The following is a 23,902-nucleotide window of genomic DNA, read 5'->3' as shown; positions in this document are numbered from 1 at the left end:
TACGACTTTATTCAGCATTGTCTTCTTTTCCGCGTTTGTATTGATTTGATGGGGCATTTCTGAGCGTGACTTAAAGAGAAATTACACATTTCATATGTCATACATTTCTCATAACACAAATAAAAAAGACTGTGAAATATTATTCTGATGTAAATCATCTGTTCGCTACGTGAATATATAGTAGTGTCATTTACTTCTGTGATTAAATCTGAATTTATCATCATTACTCCAGTCTTCAGTGTCACTAATCATTCTCATATTAGGATTTGATGCTCAACAAACATTTATGATTATTATCAGTGTTGAAAACAGTTTTGCTGCTCATGGTGCTGCTTCATTTATGTAAAATAAAATAAAATGTATCATGGTTTCCACAACATTTTTAAGCAGCACAACTGTTTTCAACACAGATAATAATCATAAATGTTTCTTGACTATGAAATCCTCATATGAGAATGATTAGTGAAGGATCATATGACACTGAGACTGGAGTAATGATGATAAATTCAGCTTTGATCACAGGAATAAATTACACTTTACTATATTCACATAGAAAAAGTCTGTTTTCATTTGTAATAGTATTTCACAATATAACTGTATTTTTGATTAAATAAATGCAGCTTTGGTGAGCAGAAGATAAACATTTAAAAAGCTGTCAGTTAGCACTGCATTATTCATATGATATAGGCCTATTTTATTGTCAATAAATACCCTACATTGAGATGGCTTGAAAAACACACATAAAGCATATATTGTCACAATCGTCTGATTGTCGTTGTCACGTTTGATCTCTCATAACGGTGGTTTTCCTTCAGCTGCAGCTCCAGCGTGACAGTACGTTTCCATGAATCCGCTTTTGGACTTTCTGTGAGAGCGTCCTCCTCATATTTAGATACGAATAAAATGACAGGTCATGCATATGCATATGATTATTTTTTTGTCTCTGAATTTAAATCTTGATGTATTCACATTGGTTTCTATGTATTAATACACTTGTCCGTGACCTCAAAAAGCGCACAATCAACCGAGGTAGAGAAAGCTGTATTTAGCATCCCTGTTAACTTGCCCGCCATCGCGCAGGTAACGCGGGTTTGAATCCCGCTCGGAGCGGGTCGACTTGGATCGGTGAGACCCAGTAAAAGTGCGGGGGATGAAAATTCACTTTTTTTAAAGTGCCAGAAGTCCCCCGTCCCCCGCCTCATGCTTGAATTGAACACTAAGCTTGCTTCCTTCCATCTGTCAGACTCGCGTGGTAGCCAGGCGTCTTATTAAATGGCGAGCTCAGTTGACACTGTGTGCTTCAAGATTCTGATGCAAGTACTAAGATTCTGATTGGCCCAGAGAAATGTCAGTTATAAGAATTATCCAATATAGAACTGTAGACCCCCCCCCCCCCCCAAAAAAAAAAACCTCTTCGGTTCTATGCGATTCACGTTAATGACCCAATTGACTAAGAAAATTGCGATTGTCGTCAAAAAGCGACAAGTTTGCAGGTCTGCAACTACCCTTGAGTAAAACAATTGATTTTTACCTTTCTCCTATTCATCCAGTCGTTTCCTGAGTTTGGCGATACCACGTATAGCTCCAGCCTAGCATAGATCATTAGATCGGATTAGACCATTAGCATCTCGCTTTCAAATCAATCAATCAATCAATCAATTAATCAACTTTATTTATATAGCGCTTTTACAATCACGAATGTGTCAAAGCAGCTTCACAGTGTCAAACAGGATAATATTGCAACAAAAATAGATTTGGCTGTGCAGTCGTTCTGGAGAAAACAGTGATGTTATCAGCTTATTTTAATTTATTATTGTAATGATAAACAGGACGGAAGCAATTGCAATGCAAAAGATAATGTTTATTGAACAGATACTCAGAATGGTAATGGAAGATCGTTGCACAGATACTTCTGTGATGAAGCGGTAGAGCTTGACACAGGGACTGAGATGGGATCCTGATGACTGCGTGCAATAGTGAGGGTAAGTCCGTGGTGAGTTGGTGAGATCGATGAGTGAAGAGTCCAGAGTCCGGTACACAGGGAACACGAGGAACATGGAACAGGCACGCGACACGGGGAACTCAAACAACGATCTGACAACATGGAGAGGGAGAGAAGGCATTAAGTAGGCTGTGATGATCATGAACAGCTGCCGCTGATCAGGCTAACCAGTGACCACGCCCCTCAGAACAAACAACATAACGAGACACACCCACACAACATACACCTGCACCACATACACACACACACACACACACACACACACACACACACACACAAGACTAGAATGAGACAGCAGATTTACCAACCGTGACAATTATATAGCGACAATGTTGGCAGATCAGTATTATAGTTTATAGAATTAATTAAAACCTAATTCATAAATTTTATTTGTATAATTAGTTGAATAATTTTGATCATAATTTTAGTGTCCCCAACTGAGCAAGCCAAGCCAAAGGTGACAGTGGCAAGGAACCAAAACTCCATCAGGGCATGATGGTGAAAAATAAACCTTGGGAGAATCCAGACTCAGTCGGGGTGCCAGTTCTCCTCTGGCCTATTAACACACCATGTATGATTATTATTCTGGCAACCTTACAGGTCAGAAATCATATTAGATCGGAATATTCAAAATTTTAGGGTATCACGGAAGAGACAGGTTTATTTAGGATGGTGCGTTGATTACACAGGAGTATAAATACATGAAAGATCGGAATTACAGGATGCGTTAGTCCAGGCGCAGGTCCACCATCCAATCCGGACACGGGCCGGATCCCGGATAAACCTCGGGATAAACAGAGAAACTAACATTAGCGTAGATTTCACTCATTTTATGCTGTATAACAAGTACATCAGGTGTTATGGGAAATGTTCCTGGTTCCGGGCTGACCTAGTTTATGCAGCCTAACAATCAGTCAGTTGATTTAAATAATGAAAGTTAAAAATGTTCCATGTGTATGACATAGTAAAGAGATGTGTTTTTAGTCTAGATTTAAACCGACAGAGTGTGTCTGCTTTCCAACAATGCTAGGAAGGCTGTTCAAGAGTTTAGGTGCTAAATAGGAAAAGGATCAACCGCCTGCAGTTGATTTAGATATTCTAGGTATTATCAACTGGCCAGAGTTTTGAGACCGCAATAGACATGATGGAGTATAATGTGTTAAGAACTCACTTAAGTACTGGAGAGCTAAACTATTTAGTGCTTTGTAAGTAATAAGCAAGATTTTAAAATGTATGCAATGTTTAATAGGGAGCCAGTGCAGTGTTGACAGAACTGAACTAATATGATCATACTTCCTGGTTCTAGTTAGAACTCGAGCTGCTGCATTTTGGACTAGCTGGAGTTGTTTATTAAGCGAGCAGGGCAACCACCCAGTAGAGCATTACAATAATCTAACCTTGAGCTAATGAACGCATGTACTAACTGTTCAGCGTTTTGCATTGAAAGCATGTGCCGTAATTTAGATATATTTTTAAGATGGTAGAATGTGGTTTTACAGATGCTAGAAACGTGGGTTTCAAATGAAAGATTGGTTTCAAAGAGCACACCCAGGTTCCTCACTGACGACGAGGGCTTGACAGAGCAGTCATCAAGCGTTAGACAGTATTCTAGGTTACTACTTGTGGAGCTTTTCTGTCCAATAATTAAAAAATCTGTTTAATCTGAATTAAGTTGCAGGAAATTACTATTCATCCAATTTTTTATATCAGCTATGCATTCCATTAATCTTGTGAATTGGTAGGTTTCGTCAGGGCGTGAGGAAATATAGAGCTGAGTATCGTCAGCATAACAATGAAAACTAACACCATGCTTCCTAATGATATCTCCCAGTGGTAGCATATACAGGGTGAAAAGCAACGGTTCTAACACTGAGCCTTGCGGTACCCCATACTAAACTTGTGATCGGTGTGACATCTCTTCATTTACTGCTACAAACTGATAACGGTCAGATAAGTACGATTTAAACCATGCCAATGCAGTTCCACTAATGCCAACATAATTTTTGATTCTATTCAGAAGAATATTGTGATCGATAGTATCGAATGCAGCGCTAAGATCGAGTATATTGTGATCGATAGTATCAAATGCAGCGCTAAGATCGAGTAACATCTATCGAGTAATAGAGAGATACAACCACGATCAGATGATAAGAGTAAATCATTTGTAACTCTAATTAGAGCAGTCTATGTACTATGATACGGTTTAAATCCTCACTGGAAATCTTCACATATACCATTTCTGTCTAAAAAGAAATAATTTGTTAAGAACATAATTGTGAAGACACTGCCCTTTCTAGTATTTTTGATAAAACGGTAGATTCGAGATTGGCCTGTAATTGACTAATTCTTTAGGATCAAGTTGCATTTGTTTTAATAAGTGGTTTAATTATACCAACTTAAAAGTTTTCAGTACATATCCTAATGTCAAGGATGAATTAATAATAATAAGCAGAGGATCTATGACCTCTGGAAGCATCTCTTTTAGTAGCCTAGTCGGTATAGGGTCAAGCATACATGTCGTTGATTTTGATGATTTAACAAGTTGAGCCAATTCTTCTCCTCCTATAGCAGTGAATGAGTGTAATTTTTCCTCAGTGAAACTACAATGCTCTGTCTGAAGTGATACTGTAGTAGACGGCTGCATGGTTATAATTTTATTCCTAATATTATCAATCTTACTAGTAAAGAAGTTCATAAAGTCATTACTGCTGTGTTGTTTAAAAACGTCAGAAGTTGAAGCTTTATTTTTTGTTAATTTAGCCACTGTATCGAATAAATACCTAGGGTTCTGTTTGTTTCTTCTAAAAGAGTTGAGAAATAAGAAGATCTAGCAGTTTTTATGGCCTTTCTATATGCAATCATGCTCTATTTCCACAAATTGTGAAAAACCTCCAGTTTTGTTTTCTTCCAGCTGCGCTCCATTTTTCTGGCTGCTGTTTTAAGGGCCCGAGTGTGCTCGTTGTACCACGGCATTGGATTATTTTAAGTGCCTGGGAGCAACTATGTCTAAAGTGCTAGTAAAGAGAGAGTCAATAGTTTCTGTTGCAGCATCAAGTTCCTCTTGGCTATCTGTAATGCTGAGGAGATGGAACTGATGAGGAAGATTATGTACAAAGCAATCTTTAATCGCAGCGGTAATTGTTCTGCCATATTTGAAGCGAGAGGATGGCTTTGCAGCCTTAGGTAAATTAAGTATACATGATATTAGGCAATGATCTGAGATGTCATCGCTCTGCTGCAGAATTTTAACAGTATCAACATTTATTCCATGTGACATTATTAGATCTAAAGTATGATTAAGGCGATGAGTGGGTCCCGATATGTGTTGTCTCCAAACTCCAATATAGTTTAGAATGTCTCTAAATGCCAATCCCAATGCGTCTTTTTCAGTGTCTACATGGATATTAAAATCACCAACAATTAGTACTTTATCTACCACTACTACTAACCACTACTAACTCTGATAGAAAACCAACAAATTCTTTGATAAAGTCTGTATTGTGCCCTGGTGGCCTGTATACAGTAGCCAACACAAATGTCAAACGGGATTTATCAATTACACTACACAATGTTACATAAAGCACCAAACTTCAAAGGAATTATATTTTTAAACTAGACTTCTGAGTAATACTGAAAATATTATTATAAATTACAGCAACACCTCCCCCTTTACCTTTCAGACGTGGCTCATGTTTATAACAATAATCTCGGGGGGTGCACTCATTTAAAATAATGTAATCGTCAGGTTTTAGCCAGGTTTCTGTCAAACACAGCACATCTAAGTTATGATCTATAATCATATCATTAACAATAAGCGTTTTTGGAGAAAGGGATCGAATATTCAGCAACCCAAGCTTTATCAATTGTTCATCCGTATTATATCTGTTGTTTATTTGTTGGACATCAATTAAATTTTTACTGTTGAAGAGTTTTGATGTTTTTTTGTATTTACTAATTCGGGGAACAGACACAGTCTCTATGTGATAATATCTAGGTGAAAGAGTCTCTGGGCCCTATTTTAACGATCTGAAACGCAAGTGTCAAAGCCCGAAGCGCAAGTAGCTTTGTGGGCGGGTCTCGGCGCTGTTGCTATTTTCCCGGCGGGATAAATGGCTCTTGCGCCCGGCGCAAATCTAAAATGGGTTGGTCTGAAGTAGCTTCATTATTCATAGGCGTGGTTTGGGCGTAACGTGAATAAACCAATCAGAGCGTCATCCAACATTCCCTTTAAAAGCAGGTGCGCAAGTTCCATTATGGATTGCTATTATTATGGTGTATTTACCAGGCGCACACCAGGAGCGGTTCACAGTCGAGGAGACTGATGTTATTGTAAGAGCAGTGAAAGACAGAGAAGTTGTGTTGTATGGGGATGGGAGAAACCCACCCAAAATAGTGTCGGTTAAACAGGCGTCGGTTAAACAGTTTTTTTCAGTTTTTCAGTCAATTTTTTTTCCTGGTTCTTGACAGACAAACCAATTTGTCAGATGTCCTTATATACAGTGGTGGGCTGTCAGGGCCAGCAGGGCCTTCTCTGCTGGCCCTGTCAAAATCATTATATATATTTTTTTACGGTCTATGATATATATATATATATATAATATTATATTATATTAGTTACGATTATATTTCCAGAAAGAATGTATTTATTTTTGGTGTATTTTCCATATGTCATCATCTAAACGCATCACAGCCCCGAGGACCAGCACTAGTAGAATAGCTTGCCTTCCATTGAAGCTGCTATTTTCCATTGGACCATAGCTTTGACTGACGTGGGTCATTAGCCAATCAAAATTTGATGTGTAGTGATAGAACGGCCCAGAGGCCCAGCGATGTGTCGGTGTGCTACCCCCTGCTGATGTCATCAGCCGTCTGAACTTTTCGCGGGTTGTGAGAATTCTGTGTGAAATAAACTATGGCTGCCGCGGATGACAGGCTGCGTGCGAATGATTAATCCTGATGTCAAGCCGGTAATGTTAGCTAACAGGCAGTGTTTTTTCTGTTTCTTTGGATGTTCTGTTGGTCCGTATTTTTGTTTGTTTAAGAGTATTTGTGCCAGCTGATTTTGATTCTTTTCACCATTTGCCTAAACGGTGACACGTGAGTGCAGTATCATCAATAAATAGTCAAATTGCCTTTTTGTCTCGCGTGTACTTTTTGCTTGCCCCCTTCCCAACGAACACTATGAAAGCAAAGTTCGTAGTAGTATTGCGTACAGTGCATTATTGTATTTTGCGTGTGTGTGTGTGTGTGTGTATTATGACACACAGGAGAGGTTGAAATATGAGGACATTGGCCATGTCACTTTTCAAAATGCTTATAAATCATACAGGATGAGGGGTTTTTTTAGAAAGTAAAAATGCAGAATGTTTCCTGTGATGGGTAGGTTTAGGGGCAGTGTAGGGGGATAGAAAATATGGTTTGTACAGTATAAAAACCATTACGCCTTTGGAATGTCCCCATATGTCACAAAAACAAACGTGTGCGTGTGGGTGTGTGTGTGTGTGTGTGTGTGTTGTTATGGCGACGGCGTGGGGCTTGTTGATCGTGTGTGTGTGTGTGTGTGTGTGTGTGTGCGTGTGTGTGTGTGTGTGTGTGTGTTGTTATGGCGTGGGGCGTGTTGATCGTTAGTGAAGGCCCTGACTGAAACCCCACGGTACGCTACTGCTTATATACATATATGTCTTGCCACTATTGGGCAAACAGATCTGATCCTTAATTACTACAATTAGCCTGAATAATTTGTAAGCTAGATTTATGCCTATTTTTTCACATCTTCGTGGCACACCAAAATGATTTCCGTCATCTCGTGTTAATATTTTTTTTAGTGTAACAATTTATGATTTGCAAAAATAACTGTTGCATCTGTGTAGATTACATGAGCAAAGTGTATGCGCGTTGTGCATGCTATACATTATGGTCAAGCATGCGCCCTTAAAATAGCATAATGAAGAATGCGCAACGCGCCACTGACTTTAGACTAGGTTTTTTTCTGGTCAGTGGCACAATTGTTTAATGGAACAGCAAAATAGCACCAGGGATTGTTTGCGCCGGAATACGCCTCCTTTTTTGCGCTGAACCGCCCAGGGAGTGCAAGTTCATTCACTAGTTTAGCGACATGCTTCTGTGGAGGGAAAAGCGCGCTTTGCGCGGGTGCAAAATAGGAATGACACATGCGTTGGTGTACAAAGTCAATTGCGCTGAGTGCAAGATAGGGCCCTACATGTGCTGGGATTTAGCTGACTTTGGTGACATGAGACATCTAGCAGACGGTTGGTTTAGCCAGTTTGTCTGCTTCCTGACCTGGGCCCCAGTGAGTCAAGGTTTAGCTCTAAGACTATGTGCCAAATTACTAGAGAGAAGAGCAGCACCAGCCCAGGAGGGATGAATACTGTCTATCTTCAACAGGTTAGGTCTGCCCCAAAAACTTTTCCAATTGTCTATGAACTCTATGTTATTTTGCAGACACCACTTAGACAACCAGCCATTGAGTGATGATAATCTGCTAATTTTTTCATCACTCCTTTTAGCAGGGAGGGGACCAGAGAAAAATATTGCCTTTGACATCGTACTTGCGAGTTTACACACCTCTTTAATGTTAATTTTGGTGATTTCCGACTGGCGAAGTAGAACATCATTAGTGCCAATGTGAATAATAATCTTAGAGAATTTACTATTAGCTTTTTTGATGTCAGGCACTCTGGCTCCCGGTAAACATGTGACTATGGTGGCTGGTGTCTCTTTTTTCACGTTCCGTGTAATAGAATCGCCAATAACAAGGGCACTTTCAACAGGATCCTCAGTGGGTGCGTCACTGAGTGGGGAGAACCTGTTTGATGTTCTAATCAGAACGGAAGAGGTTTTTTTTTGATCCGCGACTATGCTTTCTCATTGTCACCCGGCCCTGCTGCGCGGGCTCAGCCGGAACCAAACAATGAGTGTTCACTAAGCTAGTCGCATCCAAAGCAGTATCTAAAGCTTCCAAACTACGATTTCCAGAATTTGTCCTATTTAAAAGTTGTTTACACCCTCTTCTCAAGTTAGACCGTGCAAGAAAACTAATGGAAATTGAAAAGTGCCTATTTTCTGGGCTGATTTTACATGGAACTATTCTCCCATTCTGGCATAATAATCAAGGAACATTGCTAACTTACTATGGCCGCAGTGATATCACGCAGCATGTGAAAATAGTCCCCGTAGAATGCAAGGGACTACTTTCAGGTGCAGTAAGATCTAACAAGTTTGGATTATAAATCTATTAGGGTTTGATGTGGGGAAAAAGCACAGCAAAAAGCACACCTTGATAAATAGCCTACTGTCTGCAATACATACTGTAAGTATATTTAAAAATGAAACTATCTTTGCTTATTAACAGGTGCTTCCTGGGCATCAATCCTGAAAGAGGCTCAAAGACCAAGAAGCGGACAACAATGAACCCTCATGTGAGCACCCTTTTGAGGAAACTGACTTAGAGTGGGCATCATAGTTTTAGTTTTATTTTATTTTTTCGGCAGTAGTTGTCAGGCTCAGTTTTGAGTAGTCTTGATCTTTTTGTAATTTTTCAAGACAACTTTGCACTACAAGATTTTTACACAATTCTGTTGCGTGTGGACTCATAATGTTTGAGACTGAGAGGAGCACCTGACCCCTTTACGACAGGAAGTTCTTGGCATCTGCTGTACATTGAAAAATATTTATTTGTTAATAAATATGCCATTGGGCTAACGTTGACTTTACCTCAGCGTTGTTTGTTGGGGGAGGGGGTTAATTGTACAATGATTGTAAATTCACAGTAAATGGAAGCTTCATCTGCACTATTACATTATTGGGCAACTTTAGCATGACTTCCACAGTATACACTGTAAATTCACACTAAATTATTGTCAACTTGTTCATTACTTTCACAATACACCCCTGCTGTTGTCAAACACAACATTACTCAACAGATCTCAGTCATGTTGTAACTAGGATATCCGCTGGAAAAATGTTTTTCATGGACCTTTGAATCAAGTTATTAAAGTTAAAGAGCTAACAGTTAACCCTGTAAATCTATGATAACTTTGACTAATTACAGAAATGTGCACGCATAAATAGTAATGTTTGTCCCATCATTGGTTTTATAAACTTTACAAACACCAGATTTGTCTAAACGGTGATAGTGACATGAAAAATTAGAACGTTAGCGAAACTTTCGTCATTACTAACATTACTAACGTTAACTATTAGCAGATGATGTGAGAGAACGTTCATCAATTCTGGTACTTGGTGACAAAATGTGAACTGTGTCATGCGATTCATTTTTGCCTCACTTTGAAAGTGAATAACTTTATCTGAGGCGTTTAAAGACTCCATTTGTCCATTGTTTATATAGAAATAAACATGACAATGTATAAAAGGCTCCATTACCTTTTATCTTACACTATCGCCCCGTAGAAGTTGTTTTTGTAAAAATAGGCTAACGATTGTGTCATAACCAATGCGACTCTGTCGCACAGTAGATAAATTATCGTATCGCAGGCAATCTTTTACTGTCTATGAGATGGGAACGTGGAGACATAAAGTCTGATAAAGTCAATGGAGAAGAATGGGGAGAAGCCTATAGTGAGCGAAAAGCAACGGGACAAAACATTTAAACAACGTGATTCAGATTTCATTTTCCACAACTCCTAGAAGATTAACAGATCTACGTCATCATGCTTAGTCTGAGCCTGTGCAGTTTGCTTAGCCATCAGGAAGTGAGTGCTTCTAATGGACTTCATTTTCTGGTAATTTTTAACAGTGTGTAGGTCAACGGAACCGATGGCGGTTGTTGTTAACCCGGGACCCGATCCGGTATGGAAGTCATATTCATGATTCGCATAATGAATTTGGCAAAAAAATGACGTTGGATGCCCTTCCTGACACAACCCTCTCTATTTATCCGAAGTTGGACCAGCACAAAAGGTACACTGGCGTGTAACCTCCTGTGACTAGATTAATTGTATCTTGATAATTAATGTATATTATTATAATTCTGCTCTGCATGCGCTTCCTGCAAAATAGTTTGCAGATTGAGGTCAGACATTTATGTCCCAGAGTCTAATTCATGGTGCATTTTCTGTTGAGAGCCTATTCTTCATTCAGATTTTGCTTCTCACCCCGATGTCAATACCATTAGCAGAGATGTGGTGCAGGGCAAATTTGATATGGGGTATCACAGTGTCACTGTAGAACCGTAATGGCCGGGTTCCAGCAGTTCTAAAAGAAACTGAAGATGAGAGATGTGTTTACTGATAGCCTCACGTCACATTGGAGATGAGTAGAGGCACGGGGCTCTACTGCATGGATCAATCCACTTTAGATTGTGTTTGAGGAGCATGAGATGCTTTTTTTTTTCCTTTTTAAAAATATAACAATTTAACATCTGCAACATTTGCACACAATGAATTTGTGTACAATAATTGTGCTCATGCATTAAGCCTCAGACATTCAAATGCAATTTCAGCTATACTATGCAAGAATCCATTTGAATAATTAATGAGATATTGCATCCTTGACTATCAAGTCAAGTCAACTTTATTTATATAGCGCTTTTACAATGAGGATTGTTTCAAAGCAGCTCCACAGTGTTAAACAGGACATTATTGTAACAAAATTTGATTCGGCTGTACAGTCATACTGGAGAAATCAGTGATGTTATCAGCTTATTTTAATTTATCATATAGCGACAGATCATGATCATACACCATATGTTGGCAGATCAGTATTATAGTTTATACAATTAATTAAGACCTAGTAAATAATCAACTTTATTTGAATATTTAGTTGAAAAACTTTGATCAAAATTTTAGTGTCACCAACTGAGCAAGCCAAGCCAAAGGCGACAGTGGCACACTCAAAAAAAAAAAAAAAAAAATAAAAAAAAAAAATAATAATAATAATTGTTGAATGAACGTGATTTAATCATAGCACACATTATGCATCTAATCTAATCATGTTAACTGGACTGCTTTGAATATTTTACATGAACACAGTATACATTTGTAGATTAAACACAATTGTAATATTTCAGTGTAACTTCTTTGCAACTAATTGAATCAAAATGTTTGTATTGTGTTAGTCTTGCAAAATGTTATTCTCTCAATGCCAGTAAAGCGCTTCAACTGAACTAAATTCTGCCGTAATTTAGATTAAGATTAATTAAGATTTAACTTGCACCAATTAGGTTTGAAACTGCTTTCTTCACTTTAAGTCAGCAGCGCTCCCTCCTTCAGTATGACATGCTCCATGAAACCAAAACTCCATTAGAAAAATAAGCCTTGGGAGAAACCAGGCTCAGTCATGGTGTCAGTTTTCCTCTGGCCTATTAACAAACTTTCTGATTATTATTATTATTATTATTATTATTATTATTATTATTATTATTATTATTATTATTATGACTATCAACTTCATGCCTTGTAAAAATGTATTTTATATAATTTATTTAGAAGATATAGCGATAGAGTTAGATAGAGTACTAAAGTCACAGTCCACAGAAGAGAAGAGAAGCTGTAATCCTCTCTGGTCGGTGACCGGAGAGAAATCCTCACACGACAGATGACTGACGATACCATTCATGCACAAAACAGAAGGCAGGACAAAGCCCGACAGGAAGAGAAGCTCACCAGAACCTGGAAAAGACTGGATCTCGTCTAAAAACAAAGCGCACCAGTCACCTCGGGAAAACAGGACAGAGTTCACTCGAGGGCAAGTTCAAGTACATCCACAGGCATGCGAATACTGGCGTTAACAAGCATCTAGAGGCCTGCGACAGGATCTGAGGAAGACTGAAGAGAGACAGAGTAAAGAGCTTCCGACTGGACTGGACAGAATGACAGAAACCAACCAAGGTAATGAGCGCGCAATGAGAGACAGAACAGTGCTATTCAAAGAGAACAGCTGATGAGACGCGACAGGTAAACCATTACCGAAATGAGTGGGAGGAGTTAGAGAACCCGAAGAGAACCACCACCAACAGGTAAGAAATACATATACACACACACTGATCACCCAGGAGTCCTGACAATAATTATTATTATTACACTATATAATTATTAATTTTAACAGGTTAACAACCAAAAGGAATTTAATTGGATAGTCAAGCCCAAAAATGAAAATGCTATAGATTGCAGAAGAAAGAATGTCATGCACGTTTAAAATGACATGAGATGAGTAAATAAAGTCAATATTTTTGGTTGAACAATGTTTGTTTGCAAACATTGTTATTTCATGTTTTTAAGGGAAAACATGAAATAAAAAAGAAAGAATGAAAAAGAAAAACTGCATTATATAAAACTAATAATATTTAGGGAAAAGTAAAATTACTTGTTTTTTGTGTGGGGTGAAAAAACTGTGAGATGGTAATTATGACGCAGTTGGTGGAGGAAAGAGGAAAAATGGTCTGTTACATAAATCACAAGCATTCAGTGAAGCTAATTCATTCATAACTCTGAAAAGCTGAGGGCCCATCTCATCACATCTTCAGCTGCAAAAGGTTCATTCAGTGTGAACCATCTGTAGGGTGTAAACATCTAACTTGATCTGTTATAATTGTTAGCAATCCTAACAACTAATCAAATTGTAGTTACACCAAAGTCGTCAAGCTACAGCTATTAAAAAATTGCATCACAACGAACAGTGTCAGAAACTGAAGACTCGATTAGGTCATCTTTTATTTGATATGCATTAATGCATTTAACTCCTGCTTGAATAGCAGACAAATATAGATATTATTCCTGTAAATTCAAGCTTGTTTTAATAGCTCTTACCATTATGTGATGGTAGGTCAGCACAATAGATTACATTTGGTGAAGAGAGAAACCTTTATAAGGCTTTGTTTCTTTATTCTAGTTCAGTTTTGGACTCCATCCCAGAATTGCAAGGGCATCTTTAGCCTACTAAAAGCATATTAAACTTTTTCTGATCAGCAGTGACTTGTAAGTGCATGATACATAACTTGGTTCAGTTACCATTGTGATTTAAACATTAAAATCACTCTACACTTTCTAGCAAACTGATGAAAGTTATCTGTGAAAAAGAAGGGGCACAGTGACATGCATGATGCACCGCATTATCTGTGTGAGTTAGAATCGGTTTCTTAATTTAACAAATATTTAGATGGCCATTTTATGTTAGTACGTACACTGTAAGAAAAATTCAGGCACCAATTGAAAATTTTCTAGTGACTGATCACATCTAAATTTTTCAGTTGGCCAAATTGAATTTCTGTGAATTAAGTTGCATCAATTCCCAGAAATTCAATCTGGCCAACTGAAACATTTAAATGTGATCAGTTACTAGAAAATGTTCAATTGGATACATTATTTTTTTTTGTTTTTACAGCGTATATTTGCCCATCCCACAGATCGTATAGGTTAGTATGAGGGCAAAAGTAAAAAAATAAACAAAATAATGTAGTTAGTTTTTCAGGTTTGATAATACCCTGCTGCCCTCTAGTGATCACTCTAACACAACCAGAACATGTACAGCCATGTCTCGTTGGCAGAGACATACATTTTGTTTTGCAAATTTTGCTGCTTTAGTATTTGGAAAAAATAAATAAAAAATCCACAATAAATATCTCAATATCTACAGTGTTGACCCTTCTTCATAACCTCTGCAAATCACTCTGGCATGCTGGATATCATCTTCTGGTCCAAGACCTGATTGATGCCAATCCATTCTTGCCTTGTATTCTCACAATTTTTAGACTTCTGCTTGTCCACTCGCCTTTTGAGGATTGACCAGAAACTCTATGTGATTAAGATCTGGGGAGTTGCATGGCCATTGATCCTACATTTCAATGTAATGATCTCCATCACTCTTGCCTGTTACATGGTGCTCCATCATTCTGGAAAAATGCATGGATTATCACTAAACTGAGCCGTTGGGAGAAGTTGCTTTTACAGGACACTTTGAGACCATTCTCTTTTTTTACAACTGTGTTTATGGGCAGAACTGTGATAGGGCCCACTCCCTTGGATAAAAAGCAACCCCATACATGAAGGTTCTCAAGATGCTTCACTTTTTGCACAACACAGGATTTATGGTAGTATTCACCTTTTCCTCTCAAGACAATTGATTTTCCAGATGTCCCAAACATTTTAGAAGAGTACTTCATCAGAGAAAATAACTTTACACTAGTCTTCTGTTGTTCAATCCTTATACTTACTATATAATATCAGTTTGTCCTTGATGTATTTCTTGAAAAGAATTGGCTTCATTGCTGCCCCACTTAATACCAGGCTGTTGTCAAAAATGGTCTAGACATAGGTGAACTAGGCGGTCATCTAGGGGTTATTATTCAACATTACCATGAATTAGATGCACATTTCAGACATCTTTGCTTCCATTAAAACCTATAGGTTGGAAATTAAATTAACATTTACAGTTTTGCTATTATGACATAGGCTTATTTTCAATTAAAATATGTGTAGCGGAAAATTTCACTACAATGGAGGGGTAAGTGGTTTCTCTTGCTCTACCTTGGACGACTAGGAAAATGATAGGATCTAGGTCCCCACACCTAGTACAATTAATTCCTATACTTTTTGTCTAAATATTATTTTCTGGTAACACTTTATAATAACTCACACTATAAAGCATTAATAAAGCATTCATAAATAGTTAATTCATCATTTATAGAGCATTAATAGACATTAATTGGCAGTTTATAAATACAGATTAAATGCTTTATTATATTTTATATATATATATATATATATATATATATATATATATATATATATATATATATATATATATATATATATATATATATAATGTGTTTAATAATTGTATTTTCATACTTTATAAATGATCAATTTATCATTTCTAAATTAAGTATTACATTATTTACAAACCCGTTATTTAGCAGTCAGTGGTTCATATGATCATTTAGAAAGTGTAAGTAAAGGGTTAAAAACTATTTAAATGTACATTTATACATCATATTATTTAGACGTATAGTAATAGTTACTCAATGTGTTAATAAATGCTTTATTAACATGTATTCCTACTAGGGATGTTAACCGATGACCGTTTGACCGATGGTTGACCAAAGTTGTCGGTTGTCAGTAAAAAAAAAAGAAAAAAAAAGTGATCTCTAAATTAGGCTATTATAGACAGTGGACTAAACGCAGTTAGCCATCTCATTACAAAATCTGTTTGTGTGAACAAATCCCTCACACTCAATTTTTCATAACTCGCCTGTTTGTACTTAATAAACCAATAAAAACATTTGCCGCGAGGTCACAGCGTTTGGATTTGCGCGCTCACAAGGTTTTCAAAAACTAGACAGGCTAAAACACTCGAGGCTAGAGCCAATGCAGATGACAGTATGAAGCGTGCAAAGGAAAGTAGTGTGTGGGACCAGTTCACCAAAAAGAACGACACAGATGTAAGTTGCAACTTGTGTGAAACAGTGCTTAAATACAGTAGTTGTCACGTAACACACACGAGAAAAAAGGTTCGAGGACTCAAGTGCAAAGGAGTGTATTTATTGTAACAAAAAGAATCATAAACACAAAACAAAACCCACAATGGGGCAAAACACAAAATCAAAGCACACAAATAAACTCAAAAAATATACCAGCAGGGAAACGGGAGACGTAGACATACAAGGATCCAACCACAGACTGACAAAAACACACGGAGCTATAAAGGGAAGAAATCAAGAGGGGAATCAGGGAACACAGGGGTCAATAACACTAATCAGATAACAAGGGGGAGGGATCTGACAATGACACGAGCACATGCTCAACAAAACCCACATGTGCACACAAGACAGGACAGGCATGTGACGGTAGTAGCACATCATCTATGATGTATCACCTGAAAACTCGACACCCGAAAGATGTGCTTACATTTGAAAATATATTATATCTACATTTCAGTGGTAACACATAAGGTGTTGATCATCATCATCTTTTTTTTAATTATTGTTAGCACTACCTCGAACTAAAGTGGTGTCTCTTCGGAGCTGTCATTTTCTTAAATGAGCCGCGGCAACGTTTCAAATGAGCTTTTTTCAATTCAAATTAGAATTTTTATTCAGCAATAGTTACACTTTATATAAATTTATTTTTATATCAGATTGCAGAGGCTTAGTTTTATTTGACTGCAGTTATGGTTTCTGGTGGTACAGGAATAATATTTCCCATGACATTGAAGTGGTTTAATTTAAATTTGATATTAAGTTACTAGTTGTACATTCTCCATTTTTGCATTTTGAAATAAATATTTTGATGTGCTATATTCTTCTGAGTTGTGTTCGTTTCCCTTTTCTGTTCAGAAGAGAACTGAGTCTTTGTAAAAGCCTTACGAGGCATAAATAGTCCTCAGTTTAGATGAGCTCACAGAAATAGTTAACTGACAACTACTTAATGTTTTATAACTACCTGAATTAATCATGAACTACATGTTAATAAAGCATGTATTAACACACCGAGTAACTATTACTATATGTCTAAATAATATGATGTATAAATGTACATTTAAATAGTTTATTAACCCTTTACTTACACTTTCTAAATCATCATATGAAAGACTGACGACAACTAAATAACTGCTCTGTAAATAATGTAATACTTAATTTAGTAATGATAAATTGATAATTTATAAAGTAGGAAAATACAATTATTAAACACATTATGCTTATAAATCAAGAACAAAGCATTTATAACCGTATTTATAAACTGCCTATTAATGTCTGTTAATGCTTTAGGGTATATACAGCAATCCTTAAGTTAAATGTACTACTTTTTAATATCTTTTTTACTACCCTCAGAATATTTTTAAAACCATCACGACACTGAATTGAAGTGTTAATCAGCGACCTTTCTATTATTTACATCGATTTTGACATATATAACATATAAAAAAGAATAGATTTAGAATCGACACCAGGAGGAAATCTGTCATAAGTTATCATTCAGACGCATTGAAATAGATCTCAACATTCACAAAGGTTGGTTAAGGAGAAGCATTACACATTTGATTTCAATGAATAATTGGTAATTCAGCAATTCAATTATTATTATTTTTTTTCCAACAACAAAACCTGAGCCAAATATTACATTTCTATAACTGTGATAAGTTGTTGAATTTAACAAAATACTAAAAACTAGTGCTGTCAATCGATTAAAAACTTTAACTTGATTAATCACATTTTTTCTGTGATTAATCGCAATAAAAAAGAAATGTTTTTTTTAAAATGTTTTTAATATAATAATTTCACAGTTAATCAAATTAATGCAGAAACAACATAAAGACAGTATATTTTAAATAGTTGTTTAAATGGCATCTTTTTATGAATGAAGGCCAGTATTACTGATATTATTACAGCTACTAATTGTTAGATTTATTATTAGGCTTCAAAAATATAACAGTTATTAATTTAAGTAAACTTAAAACAATGCTAACATAAACCAAGCCTGCAGTCTCCCTCTCATTTACTGAAGCTTTCGCGCCTCGATCGCCCCCCGGTGACCGGTTCCAGTATAGTCGCCCCTCTGTGTTTTCTAATGGACGCGAGGCAAACTAAATAATAAAATTACACTTCAAATATTTTTTCCCCAAAGTTAGTTTATGTCATTGAAGGCAGTTATCATCACGATGATTTTATTTCAAGTGTTCGTTTTTAAAATAGGTTTAGTTTTAGTTAGTTATTTGATGCTTTAAAAATGTATATTTAAAAATGTATAAAAATGTATAACTAATAGTTTTAGTTAGTTATTTGATGCTTTAAAAAAAAAAAAAAAAAGCTTGCTTTAAAAAGCGAGTCATTTTCTCTGATCCCTGACAGGAAGCTTTATTGGCTGCTGTCTCTTTAAGAGCCGACAGACACGCGGTTCTCACTGTTTATATACGGTCTATGGATCTCGCCTCATCCTCTCACAACTCTTTTTGTTCATTTTAGACTTTATATAAATAATTTAAGATTGCTCTTATGAGGATAGTCACTGAAGATATGCCTTGAAGCAAGTCTAAAATAAAACGTAAGCCAGCCACTTCTGTTGAGCGCGCGTTGAGTGTTCTGAGATGATGAACCAATGAACTGATGCCGAACGACCACTGTATATGACGTCAGCATCAAACATACGTTGAGACGGAGACGAAAGATCTTTGATTATGTGCCCAGATATGCTAGAGCCCATATTTAAACGAACTAACGCGAAAGCAGACAGAATTTCAATCAGAATAGGACACCTGATAATAAATAAAAAATAATGAAAAAATAATACCTAATTTGGAAAAAAATAATACCTCTGAGACCACATTTAACACTTTTAATGGCCTTAAATTTGACAATTTTGATTTATCACTTTTTAATACTTTTTAAAACCCCGCGGACACCCTGTTCATAAAGGATGAATTAACTATTTACTAATGCTTAACTAATGCTTCAAAGTGTGTAGTTATTATAAAGTGTTACCCAATAATCAATATTAAACCGCAAATAAATCAGAACTGCCTAATGTTACAGAATAAAATGTCAACCCAGGATGAGGTAACTTTATAAAACAAAAATGCTTGTGGGGAAAGAGTTAAAAATGTTGTAGATTAAAATTATTGACAATATTTTGAGACAAAGGTCTTGTAAATAATATTCAGTTTTAATCAGGTAATTAAAGCAATTTAAGTAATTAGAGTTTTTCAATAACTTGTTCATACTCTCCCATGTTCAGTTGATATTATTAGTATCTGGCTAATTAGCTAGTCATTTTGTGCTAGTGCCAAAAAAAGTGATTTCTTTTTATCTTTTGCCCATAATTAAGTTCTCTTTTTTTAATTGCCAATGAAGATTTTTGCAAGTATTTAAAATGCATCTAATCATACTAACACAACAAAATGTATACACTGCCAATACTTTTGACTCATTGACTCATTACATTCATGTCATTCATGTAGATTTAATAAAAACCTTTTACTTTTTTTCTCTGTATTATTCTTTTGGGAAAGATCTGTGTTAGACAAAATAGAAATCTCTGGTTGTATATTGAAATGATTTACTCCATATCAATCCATCTCATTTAAACGGACAAGACTTAATACAAATACAATTGTGACTACTTACAATAAAACACATTATATTCCATATTTTGACAACAATGAACTCTATCAAGCGATATTGATACCACCTGGATTTTAATGACACCACAGAACACAGTATGTTGTGATGAAATAATTAGTAAATGTATTTAAAAAATAATCAAGATTCTTCTTCAGTTTGGAATAAATTAAGAAAATCTGTTCACATTAAGTGAATATATTATTTCTTGCATAGATAGATATTATATTTTAAAACATTGCATTTCAATATATAATGCACAGCAATGAGCCTTTCAACAATTTCAACAAGTCTTATACATCACAAAACAAAATCACAGTGGGAAAAGCATATATTTCTCTAAAATAATACTTTTTCTAAACAAAGCCTTCCAGTGCCTGCTGAGCATTTTATAAAATATAAAACAATCCAGTCTATATATAGATATATACAGTAATATAAAACTCCAATTTCTACTGTATGTTACTGTAACTCTTTCTATCAGACTCAGTTCAATTAAGGCAATACTTGGGTTGCACCACTGAAATAAGGATGAAGAAAGGAACTCCAAAACTTAAAGTACAACAGACTTTTGCATCACAATAGCACAAAACATACAGTTTCTCGATGCATGATTAATTCCCCAGATGCTAAAGCACAGTGCTGAGAGGTTATTTTGTGGCTGTTTTAAGGCTGTTTCAGGTCAGTATTTGAGTCAACGGTATTGTTGGACCAGAAGCTAGAGGGCAGTGAAGACTGTTCCTGAGCTTGTGCATTTCACATACACTACATCGTCAGGATTTTAATTGTGCAGACATGTATACTAGAGGTAGACCAATATAGTATTTTAAAAATCTAGAAATATAAATTCATCACTACATTCTGTGGATTTCATCAAACAATTTCAGTACAAACACAATATTTTTAAGTCATTAAAAAAGTTAGAAAAATACACAATTTAAAAACAAAAATAAATCTTCAAACTTAGTAAATAACTAAAATTAGCTTTGACATTTATAAATGTGTAAGTGGCCAGATGTAAAGTATATATAATATAGAGATTTAAAGTGTGTGTGTGTGTGTGTGTGTGTGTGTGTGTGTGTGTGTGTGTGTGTGTGTGTGTGTGTGTGTGTGTGTGTGTGTAAATACACATTTATATCTCATGAAATAAATGTTTTTCTCTAATAAATGTTGGCCACACTTATTGCCCTTTTTATTCAACACCTTTTGTAACCTCCATTTGCCAACTTAAAACCTCTGATTTTCCTTATGAGGTTCCAATGAGGTTCAAGAACACCTGGCAGCAGATCAGAGACCAAGCAAACATCAAAATCAACAAAAAAATGGTCACTGAGTACAAAAATTATGAAAATGATAAAATTATTATTGCAGAATCTCTCCAGATACTTCAAATTACGAGGCCCATGTTGGTGCGCTCTCATCTTCAGTTCACCCTTACTCATTTATATCGGGTTCAGGTAAAGGTGACTGAACATGATAAATGAGTGCACTAACATGGACCTCAGAATTTGAAGCCTCTGGAGAGATTCTTTTTAATAATAATTTTATCATAATTTTATTATTATCATAATTGTTGTGCTCAGTGACCCATTTGTGTTGATTTTGATGTTTGCTTTAGATCAAAGGCTCATTAGAATCTGCTGCTTACATCTTGGTGCCAGATACCACAGAACACCTTTAGGGGTCTAATGGAGTCAATGCTTTGGCGGGTCATGGCTATTTTGGCAGCAAAAGCAGGACCAACACAATTTTAGGTCATAATGTTATGCCTCATCGGTGTATATACACAACACTAGTCACAGCCTCTTTAACAAAATTATTTTAACTTTTGCCTTTTTTTTTACTGTTCAATTAAATAGTTATATAGTGTAACAAGTAACATTTTATAAGACTATTATAATTATTCAAGAGTAATAAATGTTGTTTTGAGTACTTTTACATTAGGTACAGTGCATGACACACACATTATGTTAACTAAGCATCAATGATTTTCTAAAAAGGAAACTACTTGAAAGCTTTTCTGATTGCATTGGCAGTCAATATTTCCCTACAAGTGGTCACAAACGCCTGCTGTTTCTCATAATAGGCAGCCTCATTAATAAACGTGGGGTATACTGTGCTGGCACCTTCATAAAGGATTGTTCTCCCATCGAAAGTTAGGAACATAGGGTCACCCCGGTTCAAAGGCTCCCAGTCACAGTCCTACACAGTAAGAGAAAGAAAAAGGAACAAGACCATTACTGTGCAAAACAAGTGAAGCATGTGAGTCAAAACAAGCCCAGAAAACATCTGAGTCATAGGACACATTTTCTTGCATGAATACCGATAAATAAATTCACAGAATAAATTCTAAATTTAGTTAATTTAGATTTAGGTCAGTTAGTTTGGGCGCCAGACTGGCAATCCTGTCAGTATTTTGTAATGCAAATAACCCAGATATTTCAAGTGCCACACGTTACATAAATCAATTAAAGATAAAGTTAAAGATAAAGATAAAGCTCAGGATAAACACCAGAAAGGACATATGGTGTGGTTTAGAAGATATGTATTTCAAAAAATTCTCAATTCTCACTGATAAACACATCAAACATAGTACCAAACTGAATTCAAATTCATTTCTATTTCAAAAGTCCCAGATTCCTGATTTCACGAACACCATAAGAAACTCTAAAAACTAAAAATTGGGCAAAGAAAAAAAATGACGAAACCGAAATCCTTCTCAAAGGATTGTTGACACTGTGGTGACCACTGGAAAGTATGTCCCTTTTTCTTCAAGGCGTTTATAGTCTCAGCTATGCGAGAGAAATTGGGCACAAACCGATGGTACCATCCTGCCAGCCCGAGAAATCGTTGAACTTCCTTAAGGTTCTTGGGGACAGGGTAAGAGCGGATGGCCTCTACTTTGCTAGGATCAGCCGATATGCCCTTTGTGTTAACCACATGTCCCAGAAAGGTCAATTACTTAAGACAAAATTGACTTTTTTTCAGGTTGATCGTTAAACCTGCTGTGTGCAATCGGGTGAAGACAGTCTGAAGATCATGGAAGTGTTGTGTGACAGAGGGTGAGTAAATGATAAGGTCGTCAATGTATACAAAACATATTCTTTCACGTAGTTCACCCAGGACAGTCTCCATTAAGCGCTGAAATGTTGCTGGAGCATTCTTCAGCCCGAAAGGCATGACGTTGAATTGTTATAAACCAGATGGAGCGATGAAGGCAGTCTTGGGCTTGCTCTCGGGTGCCATAGTCACCTGCCGTACCCACTGTTGAGGTCGACGCTGGAAAAAATAACTGCACCACTGAGAGACTCCCAAATCTATGTAATATTAGGTAGAGGATAGGCATCTCTCTCAGTGATAGCATTGACCCTCCTGTAGTCCACACAGAATCTCAAGCTGCCATCTTTCTTTGGGACCAGGACAATGGGTGAAGCCCAAGCAGAGTGAGACGGCTCTATGAGACCATTTTTCAACATTTCGGTAATGTGTTCTTGTACCACATTTTGTTTCTCTGGGGTTGATCTGTATGGACGTTGTTTAATGGGTACAGGATGGACAGTATAAGACAATGCTAAAGTACCGTTGTTCTTCCGAGCTGGAGGGTGCAAACTTGAGGATTGGTTTCCAGGAGGTTAAGCAGTTGGTACTTTCCCTCAGGTGGTAAGTGTGCTGTGTCTACTAGATTCCTTATTAAAGTCGTGTCATCAAGACTATCTGGTGGTTGGATTCCCTTGCACTTTGAGGTGGAGAAACAGAGCTGAACAATGAGAGATTATGGTCTGTCTTCTTATTGTTTGCTTTCTTTTTCAGAG

At 36.5% G+C, this 23,902-nt stretch overlaps 1 protein-coding gene across 6 annotated transcripts in view; it reads right to left on the bottom strand.

Annotated features, from left to right (window-relative positions):
• Window positions 1–1,655: 1,655 nt before the first annotated feature.
• aspa (aspartoacylase) overlaps window positions 1,656–23,902 on the bottom strand; it is a 103,354-nt gene continuing 81,107 nt past the window's right edge. For 2 of the 6 annotated variants that reach the window (XM_067437963.1, XM_067437968.1), the window contains 2 exons: window positions 22,217–22,292; window positions 1,656–2,094 (listed from right to left, as the gene is read on the bottom strand). In XM_067437963.1, the coding sequence (XP_067294064.1) occupies window positions 1,877–2,094; window positions 22,217–22,292 (294 nt within the window). In that variant the 3' untranslated portion in view covers window positions 1,656–1,876. The other 4 variants (XM_067437966.1, XR_010904305.1, XM_067437967.1 and 1 more) reach the window with 4 other exon arrangements.

This window comes from Pseudorasbora parva, chromosome 3 (genome assembly GCF_024679245.1).
Source record: "Pseudorasbora parva isolate DD20220531a chromosome 3, ASM2467924v1, whole genome shotgun sequence".
NCBI lineage: Eukaryota > Metazoa > Chordata > Actinopteri > Cypriniformes > Gobionidae > Pseudorasbora > Pseudorasbora parva.
Note: the sequence above shows the minus strand (reverse complement) of the source record. Positions and strands in the feature narration are given on the sequence as shown.